The 10,548-nt window shown below is 38.6% G+C and overlaps 2 protein-coding genes across 2 annotated transcripts; one reads left to right on the plus strand and one right to left on the minus strand.

The window, feature by feature from the left end:
- Positions 1-231: 231 nt before the first annotated feature.
- LOC145955072 (uncharacterized) lies at positions 232-5,902 on the minus strand. Its single transcript, XM_083069776.1, has 6 exons — positions 5,726-5,902; positions 4,909-5,683; positions 4,248-4,380; positions 3,956-4,100; positions 3,461-3,832; positions 232-237 (listed from the first exon to the last, which is right to left on the minus strand). The coding sequence occupies exons 1-6, from the start codon at positions 5,900-5,902 to the stop codon at positions 232-234; spliced, it is 1,608 nt and encodes a 535-aa protein (XP_082925902.1).
- A 2,723-nt stretch (positions 5,903-8,625) lies between these two features.
- Positions 8,626-10,248, plus strand: LOC145955073 (uncharacterized). The gene is made up of 2 exons (XM_083069777.1): positions 8,626-9,149; positions 9,270-10,248. The coding sequence occupies exons 1-2, from the start codon at positions 8,626-8,628 to the stop codon at positions 10,246-10,248; spliced, it is 1,503 nt and encodes a 500-aa protein (XP_082925903.1).
- Positions 10,249-10,548: the final 300 nt, after the last annotated feature.

The raw sequence follows: 10,548 nt of genomic DNA on the forward strand, positions 1-10,548 counted from the left end.
CTAAAGTATCCACCACCCAGGGTTCGTATCATCCTTAATCCTTTAGTGTGAGTATCCACAATCACATTACAATCAATACAATCTCTTGCAATTAACCCTATGTCAGGGCAGCCATAAATGACATAAGTGTTAACTGTCTTACTCATCACACACCATGCTAGGTCACGTCTTCCCTGTAGCACCACTTATACAGGACCGTGCCATCCTAGTCATTGATGTGAGACATCACAATCACATCTATATCACAACCATACAACATTTCAAATCATAATTCAATTTCTATCACATATGCAATTTCATATTCATAACAAATAAGACAACAAAATAGAGTTTACATACCCCTCAATCATTCTTAATAATTCCAACAAAATATAGCAAGATCACTAATGATACATGTCATATATTTATTGATTCAACACTCGACTTATTACATACTTAATACATCACATTATATTCCCTTAATTATAATCTAAATTGTCCATTAATGCAGTTCATTAGTCCAATAATCCAAAAGTTCAATATTCCAAGGGTCAATAATTCAATATTTAATATTTCAATGGTCCAACCGTTCATGGGTCGCTTAATTATAATATATATACAGATGATAATAGAGAAAATATAAATTAACTCCAGTAAAGGTGGCAGTGCCTCCTGGTTAGGAATCAATTTATATCTTCAATAGAATAATTATTCTAAATTATAAATTATATATATACAGATAATAATAAAGAAATATAAATTAATTCCAGTAAAGGTGGCAGTGCCTCCTAGTTAGGAATCCATTTATATTTTCCAAATCATGTAATAAAAATATAACAAAGATGTACATTTTAGTCTTTTATCAAAAACGTTTAAATTACAAATTAATAGGAGGCTCAGCCTTCCATTCAGATAAATTCCAAATTATAAATTAATAGGAGGCTCGGCCTTCCATTCAGATAAATTAAACGTGATTTTAAGAAATTATTCCTCTACCCAATTCCCTCATGTACTCTACATATAAATAATCCCCTTTTCCCCCGTACCTGGATAAATAGTAACTTGGGCAGAACCTCCTCCTCTAAAATCGGAACCGGAACTAGGGCAGAATCTCCTCTCTTTCTTTCTCCCTTTCTATCTCTCTAGAATTTCCTTCTCTTTAGAATTATGAATTTTCAAAACCTTAGGCCCCTATTTATAGAAATTTTGAAGTTACTATGCACTATGCACTATTCATTAAAATAATATTATAAGTTACTATGCACTATTCATTAAAATATTAAAATTAAATAAAAAAATTGAAACTTGCTTCCCTCGTGGTTTCCTTAGCAGCCATTTACTATTCACATATACGTATACGTGAATAGTAAAATACGTATATGTAAATAGTAAAAATACGTATACGTAAATAGTAAAATACGTATACGTAAATAGTAAAATACGTATAAAAATATGATAATCCTTCTAATAATCCCAATACATAAGAATAAAATTTTTTGGGATGTTACACTACTCCCCTCCTTTTAGAAATTTCGTCCTCGAAATTACCTGAATTAAACAAAAATGGATATGAAGTTCTCATCTTTTCCTCTAGTTCCCAAGTAGCACTTTCTGGTATAGCTCCTCCCCAAATAACTTTTACCAAAGGAATTTCTTTACCCCTAAGTTGCTTTACCATTCGATCCTCGACTCTCACCGGGGTAGCTTCCATCGTCAAGTTCTCCTTAACCTCAATATGATCCGACTCAATCACATGCGAAGGATCATGAATGTATTTTCGAAGTTGAGAAATATGAAAAACATCATGAAGATTTGACAGATTAGGAGGCAAAGCTATTTGGTAGGCAACATTACCGACTCTTTTAAGGATTTGAAAAGGACCAATAAATCGAGGAGTAAGTTTTCTGGATTTCAATGCCCTGCCAACCCCAGTCCACGGAGTGACTTTTAAGAATACATGATCACCTTCTTGAAATTCTAAATCTTTTCTTCTCCTGTCAGCATAATTTTTCTGTCTACTCTGAGCTGTCCTCATCCTTTCTTGTATCAATTTAACTTTTTCAGTGGTTTGTTGCACAATCTCAGGTCCTAAGATGACATTGTCCCCAAGTTCATTCCAACACAAAGGAGTTCTACACCTCCTACCATACAAGGCCTCATAAGGTGCCATACCTATGCTAGAGTGGTAACTATTATTATAGGTAAACTCTATCAAAGGTAAAAGACTATCCCAACTACCCCCTTGATCCAACACACAAGCTCTAAGCAAGTCCTCCAAAGACTGAATAGTCCTCTCAGTTTGACCATCAGTTTGAGGGTGGTAAGCTGAACTAAGTCTCAGTTGGGTTCCCAAAGCTTGTTGTAGGCTCTCCCAAAATCTAGAGGTGAATCTAGGGTCTCTGTCTGAAATTATGCTAGATGGTATCCCATGTAATCTCACGATTTCATCAATATACAGTCTAGCCAATCTCTCCAGAGAAAACCTAATGTTAATAGGTAGGAAATGTGCACTCTTGGTCAACCTATCAACTATAACCCAAATGGAATCATGCCCTTTCCTAGTTTTAGGCAAAGCAACTATGAAGTCCATAGAGATGCTATCCCACTTCCACTCGGGTATACTCAAAGGCTGAAGTAATCCTGAAGGTTTTTGATGCTCTATCTTAGCCTTCTGACATACTAAACAGGCACTCACAAATTCAGCTATATCTTTCTTCATCCTAGGCCACCAGAATATCTTCCTGAGATCTTGATACATCTTCGTTGCTCCTGGATGAAAACTAAGCTTGCTCTTATGACCTTCCTCTAGTATCAATCGTTTAAGTGTAGGGTCACTAGGCACACATACTCGGTCTTTAAATCTTACCACTCCATCTGCACCCAAGGTAAATTCTCCTCCAATCCCTTGTCTTATAGCCTTACGTCTAGCCTCTAGAAATGAATCCACTAACTGAGCTTCTCCAATTTCCCTCAACAACTCACTAGTCACCCGAGTCATACCTAATCTCACACTATTATGAGTCACTTCACAAGTCAAACTTAAGTCTCTAAATTGGGTCAAAAGATCCATCTCCCTAATCATAAGAGAAGACAAATGCAAAGATTTCCTACTCAAAGCATCAGCTACCACATTAGCTTTTCCTGGATGATAATTAAGATCAAAATCATAGTCCTTAAGGAACTCCAACCATCTCCTTTGTCTCATATTTAATTCTTTTTGATCAAATAAATACTTAAGACTCTTATGATCACTAAACACCTCAAATTTAGAACCATACAAATAATGTCTCCAAATCTTAAGTGTGAATACTACAGCTGCTAATTCAAGATCATGGGTGGGGTAATTCCTCTCATGTACCTTCAATTGTCTGGATGCATAAGATACGACCCTTCCTTCTTGCATTAACACTCCACCCAAACCCATCTTAGAAGCGTCACAGTAAACCACAAAAGTCTTACTAAGATCAGGCAATACTAAAACAGGTGCACTGGTCAATTTTTCCTTAAGGGTTTGGAAACTATCTTCACATTTACTATCCCAAACAAACACAACCCCTTTCCTAGTCAAATTTGTCAAAGGTAATGCTAGCTTAGAGAATCCCTCTATGAATCTCCTATAGTATCCAGCTAAACCAAGGAAACTCCTAATCTCACTAACTGACTTAGGTGTCTCCCAATTCAACACAGCCTCAACCTTAGATGGATCTACTGCTATACCCTTACTCGAAATTATATGTCCTAAGAAACTCACCTCCTCCAACCAAAAGTCACACTTGGGCAACTTTGCATAAAGTTGATTCTCCCTGAGAGTTTGTAATACTACCCTTAAGTGTTCCTCATGCTCCTCTTTAGTCTTGGAATAAACTAGTATGTCATCTATGAAGACAACTACAAATTTATCCAAGTACGGATGAAGAATCCGATTCATGTAGTCCATAAAAATTGCAGGAGCGTTTGTCACACCAAAAGGCATTACTAGATACTCATAGTGTCCATAGCGAGTTCTAAAGGCTGTCTTAGGTACATCATCTTTCTTAACTCTAATCTGGTGGTACCCTGATCTAAGATCAATCTTACTAAACACACAAGCACCTACCAACTGATCCATAAGATCATCTATCCTAGGCAATGGATATTTGTTTTTAATGGTTACTTTGTTCAACTGGCGATAATCCACACACAATCTCATACTACCATCCTTCTTTTTGACTAAGAGTACGGGTGCTCCCCAAGGTGATACACTAGGTCTCACAAACCCCTTCTCCAACAAGTCTTCTATTTGCTTTTTCAATTCCACTAATTCTATGGGTGACATCCTATAAGGTGCAATAGAAATAGGTCCTGCTCCTGGAACTAAATCTATGGAAAATTCTACCTCTCTTCTAGGTGGTAAACTAAACACTTCAGAAAAGACATCCGAAAAGTCACACACAACAGGCAGTTCATTTATCAGAACATTTTTCTCAGAATTTAAAGAAGCTAACAACATGTATACTTGGGCATCCTCTTGCATAGATACCTTAACTTGGTTGGCAGTCAAATAATCCTTACTCACTTTCTCAACAGGTTCACCAAAAACAATAGATTTACAAGCACAGTTCAAAAGGACATGATTGGAAGATAACCAATCCATACCCAAAATAACATCTAGTTGACTTAGAGGTAAACAAATTAAGTCAACCATGAAATCTCTACCTTCAATAGTCAGAGGACACTTTGAACAGACATCAGAAGTGATTACCGATTCACTAGTAGGTGTTTTGACAATTAACTCAAAAGACAAGGAAGAGACAGGTAATTTTAGTTTAGACACACACGCATGTGATATGAAAGAGTGAGTCGCACCAGAATCATATAAAACGGTTAAAGGAGTTCCATTAATGAAACACATACCCTGAATTAAGTCTTCGGATTGAGTAGCTTCAGCACCACTCAAAGCAAATACTCTTCCTGTGGTTCGAGGTTTGCTAGCGTTGCCTCCATTCTCTGTTGTTTCTTTCTTATTCTGAGGACATTCACTAGCCTTGTGTCCTTTCTGTTGACATTTGTAGCATATTATTGCTTTTGGTAATCGACAATCAAATGCCCTATGCCCTGGTTTTCCACAGTTATAGCAGTTTTTGTGTGGAACAATGTTCACACTCCCACTTCCAGAAAGTTGGCTAGCTTGGTTCTTTTGCACAAAGTCTTGACTATTCACTTTAGTATTCGTATTCCCAGCGGGCTTGTTATAAGGTTTACCCTTATTGGATGAACCAAACTTATTATTTCTCATTGGTCCCCCACTTTTATAATGAGTTACCCTAGCTCGGTTGTCCTCATCATAAACTCTGCATTTATTTACCAATTCGTGGTAGTGCGTGATCCCTTGATAATTGAATACTTGTTTAATCTCTGGGCGAAGACCGCTCACAAACTTTACGCATTTGTCCTCCTCATTGCCCACACCATCATACATAGGACAGAATCTAACCAAATCTTCAAACTTGGTCACGTACTCCGCCACCGAATCCTCTCCTTGTTTTAACTCAAGAAATTCCACCTGTTTCTTATGTCTTATATCTCGGGGAAAATATTTCTCCAAGAATAACAGCTTAAAATTATCCCAACTTACTTGGGTTCCCGTAGCTATTATTCTTTTCCAAGTACTTTGCCACCAGATGCCAGCTTCTCCAGAGAGCATGAAGGTAGCCAAAGTCACCTTCTGTATTATAGGACATCCCATAGCTTGGAATATCTTTTCAACTTCAAATATCCAGTCAGCAGCTCCGTCAGGATTATAGCCTCCACGGAAACTTGGTGGATTATTTCGCTGGAATCTCTCTAGCCAATCAATGTCTGGTCGTTGGTTCAAATTACCAAGAGCCTGAGCCATTGCTTGCAGAGCATCAGCTATTGCACGATCGTTTCTACCTCCTGCCATTGTTTTCTGTGTTTCCCCAAAAAGTTAACAATCATACTCTAAAACAACAAACTCAATCAATCGTCATATTATCAATAAGTTCAACAATTAATTTTGCCACATCATCCATCTACCAAACAAGCACAATAGACTCATAACTCACGGCCGATTGAATCAACCAGGCTCTGATACCACTAAATGTGACACCCTTACTACCCCAACTTATATTGTAATAAATATTTCAATTATGGTAACAGGGTTCACATCACAATAATATAAATATAAAACATAAAACTTAAGAGTTTTACAAATTGTTTTCAAAATAATATTACAATACCAAATGCATATAAATGTTTCGTCCTAAAAATCCTCTGCCCCGATGTCACAATATCAGAGCATTTCCCAAAATAAAATACTAGCATCTTATATGCCACTTGCAGCTGGATCCTCTCCACCTAAAAATATCCACAATTTATACGGTGAGAAAAGAAAATATCTATATGCAAAGTACATACAAACACATCACAGTATAATATCTACAAGCATATATATAGTTTAAATATCAATTATTCAACATTTTCATAATCCATCAAACACGTCAATATCACAGTTAACATTATGCCCAGATCTCGCCATATCTGACACAAGTGATACGGGTTAATTGCCTCACTCAACTCACACCATACCAGGGGTACGCTCGTCCCTGAAGCATCACCTACCCAAGGTTCGTATCATCCCTGATCTTACGAGGAATACGCTCGTCCCTAAAGTATCCACCACCCAGGGTTCGTATCATCCTTAATCCTTTAGTGTGAGTATCCACAATCACATTACAATCAATACAATCTCTTGCAATTAACCCTATGTCAGGGCAGCCATAAATGACATAAGTGGTGGTGTTAACTGTCTTACTCATCACACACCATGCTAGGTCACGTCTTCCCTGTAGCACCACTTATACAGGACCGTGCCATCCTAGTCATTGATGTGAGACATCACAATCACATCTATATCACAACCATACAACATTTCAAATCATAATTCAATTTCTATCACATATGCAATTTCATATTCATAACAAATAAGACAACAAAATAGAGTTTACATACCCCTCAATCATTCTTAATAATTCCAACAAAATATAGCAAGATCACTAATGATACATGTCATATATTTATTGATTCAACACTCGACTTATTACATACTTAATACATCACATTATATTCCCTTAATTATAATCTAAATTGTCCATTAATGCAGTTCATTAGTCCAATAATCCAAAAGTTCAATATTCCAAGGGTCAATAATTCAATATTTAATATTTCAATGGTCCAACCGTTCATGGGTCGCTTAATTATAATATATATACAGATGATAATAGAGAAAATATAAATTAACTCCAGTAAAGGTGGCAGTGCCTCCTGGTTAGGAATCAATTTATATCTTCAATAGAATAATTATTCTAAATTATAAATTATATATATACAGATAATAATAAAGAAATATAAATTAATTCCAGTAAAGGTGGCAGTGCCTCCTAGTTAGGAATCCATTTATATTTTCCAAATCATGTAATAAAAATATAACAAAGATGTACATTTTAGTCTTTTATCAAAAACGTTTAAATTACAAATTAATAGGAGGCTCAGCCTTCCATTCAGATAAATTCCAAATTATAAATTAATAGGAGGCTCGGCCTTCCATTCAGATAAATTAAACGTGATTTTAAGAAATTATTCCTCTACCCAATTCCCTCATGTACTCTACATATAAATAATCCCCTTTTCCCCCGTACCTGGATAAATAGTAACTTGGGCAGAACCTCCTCCTCTAAAATCGGAACCGGAACTAGGGCAGAATCTCCTCTCTTTCTTTCTCCCTTTCTATCTCTCTAGAATTTCCTTCTCTTTAGAATTATGAATTTTCAAAACCTTAGGCCCCTATTTATAGAAATTTTGAAGTTACTATGCACTATGCACTATTCATTAAAATAATATTATAAGTTACTATGCACTATTCATTAAAATATTAAAATTAAATAAAAAAATTGAAACTTGCTTCCCTCGTGGTTTCCTTAGCAGCCATTTACTATTCACATATACGTATACGTGAATAGTAAAATACGTATATGTAAATAGTAAAAATACGTATACGTAAATAGTAAAATACGTATACGTAAATAGTAAAATACGTATAAAAATATGATAATCCTTCTAATAATCCCAATACATAAGAATAAAATTTTTTGGGATGTTACATGCCCTTCAGACAGGTACATTTTGGCGCCCACCGTGAGGCCGAATCGAGACAATTGTGAAGATTAACTAAGCAAAACAATGGCGATAACAAGGAGAATGAATACAAAAGATCACCAGACCGAAGAGGAAGAACGTGTTGAAGTTGTAGACGAAATCGATCTCTCCGAGATCGTTCGTCTGCTGAAGCAAGAGATGGCAATAATGAAGCAACAGCGGGAGAAGGATGCAAAGGAGCTTTCAGCCTTGAGAGCCGAAAACGAGGCATTGAAAAATCAAGATTCATCGTGGAAACCCACTTAGACCACTAACACGCAAACCCAGGGGTCCTATCAATCCCATGAGATCCACACCTCGGCCCCTCGTGCCTCGGCGGTAGCGCCCAAAAAGTTCCCCTCGGCCCTACCCACAGTTGGTCGTCCTACAGACTTGGCAACCATTGGATCGCACTGACACCCCTTCACCGCTTCCATTATGCAACCCCCTCTGATGGACAATTGGAAATCTCTGCCTATTGATAAATATGAAGGTACAACTGATCCTGATGAACATCTTGATGTTTTTCTGACGCAGGTAACGTTGAGTACCACCGATGATGCTGCTTTGTGCCAGATTTTTCCAACATCTCTCAAAGGCAGGGCCTTGAGCTGGTTCACTCGGCTCCCTCCCAATTCTATCAACTCGTTCAACACTTTGTCGTCTCAATTCATCGTTCAGTTCGCAACGAGTCGCCCTCATAGCTTGACATCCCTATCGCTAGTCAGCCTTCGGCAAGACAAGAAGGAGTCACTTCGAACTTTCATGAATCGGTTCAACAAGGCAGCCTTGGAGATCCGAGACCTCAATCCAGCTGTAGCACTCCATCACCTCACAACGGCCTTAAAGCCTGGACAATTTGTCAATAGCATTTGCAAGAAACCTCCTTCGTACATGAATGACCTACGAAGGAGAGCTGATAAATATATGCAAATGGAGGAGTTAGCTGAATTTCGAAACCAAGCCCGAGTTGAAACGTTGACCAAGACCAAGAAAATAGGGGAGTAGTCATTTCGGGGTCGCAATAAGGAAATAACACTTCGGGAACGACCTGCGCGTGGACCGAAATACTCTCATTACACGCCCTTGAATGCAAGTCGGGCGGCGTTATTGGAACAAGCTCTTGCCTCTGAAGTGTTGGCAGTTCCGAAAAGAGCATCCACTCCACCACGTGTCGATACCAACAAGTCTTACAGGTATTACCGCAATCGTGGGCACTCTACTGAGGAGTGCGCATCACTAAAGGACAAAATTGAAGATTTAATTAAACAGGGGCAACTTCAAAATTTTGTTGATCGGCCAGATTCATCGCGTTCTCGATCTGCGTATCAACCTCGGCACCATGATCGATATAGACAAGACCGTCATGAGGGGCGCCGACGTGAACGAAGCAGATCACGGGACAAGAAAGACGAGCCCGCAACTGCTCATCAGCGAGTCATTAACACAATTGCAGGTGGGTTTGCCGGAGGAGGCCCAACCTCTTCAGCCCAAAAGAGACATTTGCGCGCCGTTCGGTCGGTCCACACTGTTGACAAACAGGCTACTCGGAGACTACCAACTATAACTTTCACCGATGCCAATTTCCAAGGCATTGACCCCGTACAAGACGATCCATTGGTGATTAGTGTCGAAATTCACAATTACATAGTCAAGAAAACATTGGTAGATCAGGGCATTTTAGCGGACATTTTGTACTGGAACACCTTCAAGCAATTAGGCATCTCCGAGAAGGAGCTCATTCCATACGATGACCCCCTGGTCGGCTTCTCAGGCGAAAGGGTAAGCACCAAAGGGTACATCAAGCTCTTTACTCGGTTTTGTTTTGATGAGCAGGAATATAGGGAAATTCAGGTGAAGTATATAGTGGTGCACGCCAACACATCCTATAACATCTTGCTCGGTCGTCCATCACTCAACATGTTGAGGGAAATCGTCTCAACGCCACATTTGGCAATGAAGTTTCCGTCCGAAAAAGGGAACATCCTTACTATTCATGCCGATCAAAAGGCAGCTCGGGAATGCTACTTTGCCAGCTTGCGAGTAACTCCTATGGAGGAAAAGCAACCAAAATAAAAAAGAATCCACGTCGTGAACCCTTCGGCATCAGGCGAATTGCCTGTTTGGGATCTAGACCCGAGGATGAATGACGAGGATCACGTGGAACCCATTGAAGAGAAGATCCCAGTCTAGATCGGTCCACATCCATCTGAGGTAACGTACATTGGCGCTGACGCATCATACGATGATCGTTCAACCTTAAGCAGCGTGATCATTTGGAATAAAGACCTGTTCGCATGGACACCGTCAGATATGCCTGGCATTGACCCAAACTTCATGTGTCACAAAGTGTCAATATGCCCTGAGGCATGACCG

This window comes from Cajanus cajan, chromosome 2 (assembly GCF_000230855.2).
Source record: "Cajanus cajan strain Asha chromosome 2, NIPB_CcT2T_4, whole genome shotgun sequence".
NCBI classification, from domain to species: domain Eukaryota; kingdom Viridiplantae; phylum Streptophyta; class Magnoliopsida; order Fabales; family Fabaceae; genus Cajanus; species Cajanus cajan.

Excerpts from the sequence above, each read along its gene's own strand:
- LOC145955072 (XM_083069776.1), bottom strand. The coding sequence starts at position 5,902 with ATGGCAGGAGGTAGAAACGATCGTGCAATAGCTGATGCTCTGCAAGCA. Across the intron at positions 4,381-4,908 it reads AAGAGTATTTGCTTTGAGTG|TGTTTAGTTTACCACCTAGA; the intron begins GTGCTGAAGCTA and ends TCTTTTCTGAAG. Across the intron at positions 3,833-3,955 it reads ATGGACACTATGAGTATCTA|ACTAAAGAGGAGCATGAGGA; the intron begins GTAATGCCTTTT and ends GTTTATTCCAAG.
- LOC145955073 (XM_083069777.1), top strand. The coding sequence starts at position 8,626 with ATGGACAATTGGAAATCTCTGCCTATTGATAAATATGAAGGTACAACT. Across the intron at positions 9,150-9,269 it reads AACCAAGCCCGAGTTGAAAC|TCGGGCGGCGTTATTGGAAC; the intron begins GTTGACCAAGAC and ends CTTGAATGCAAG.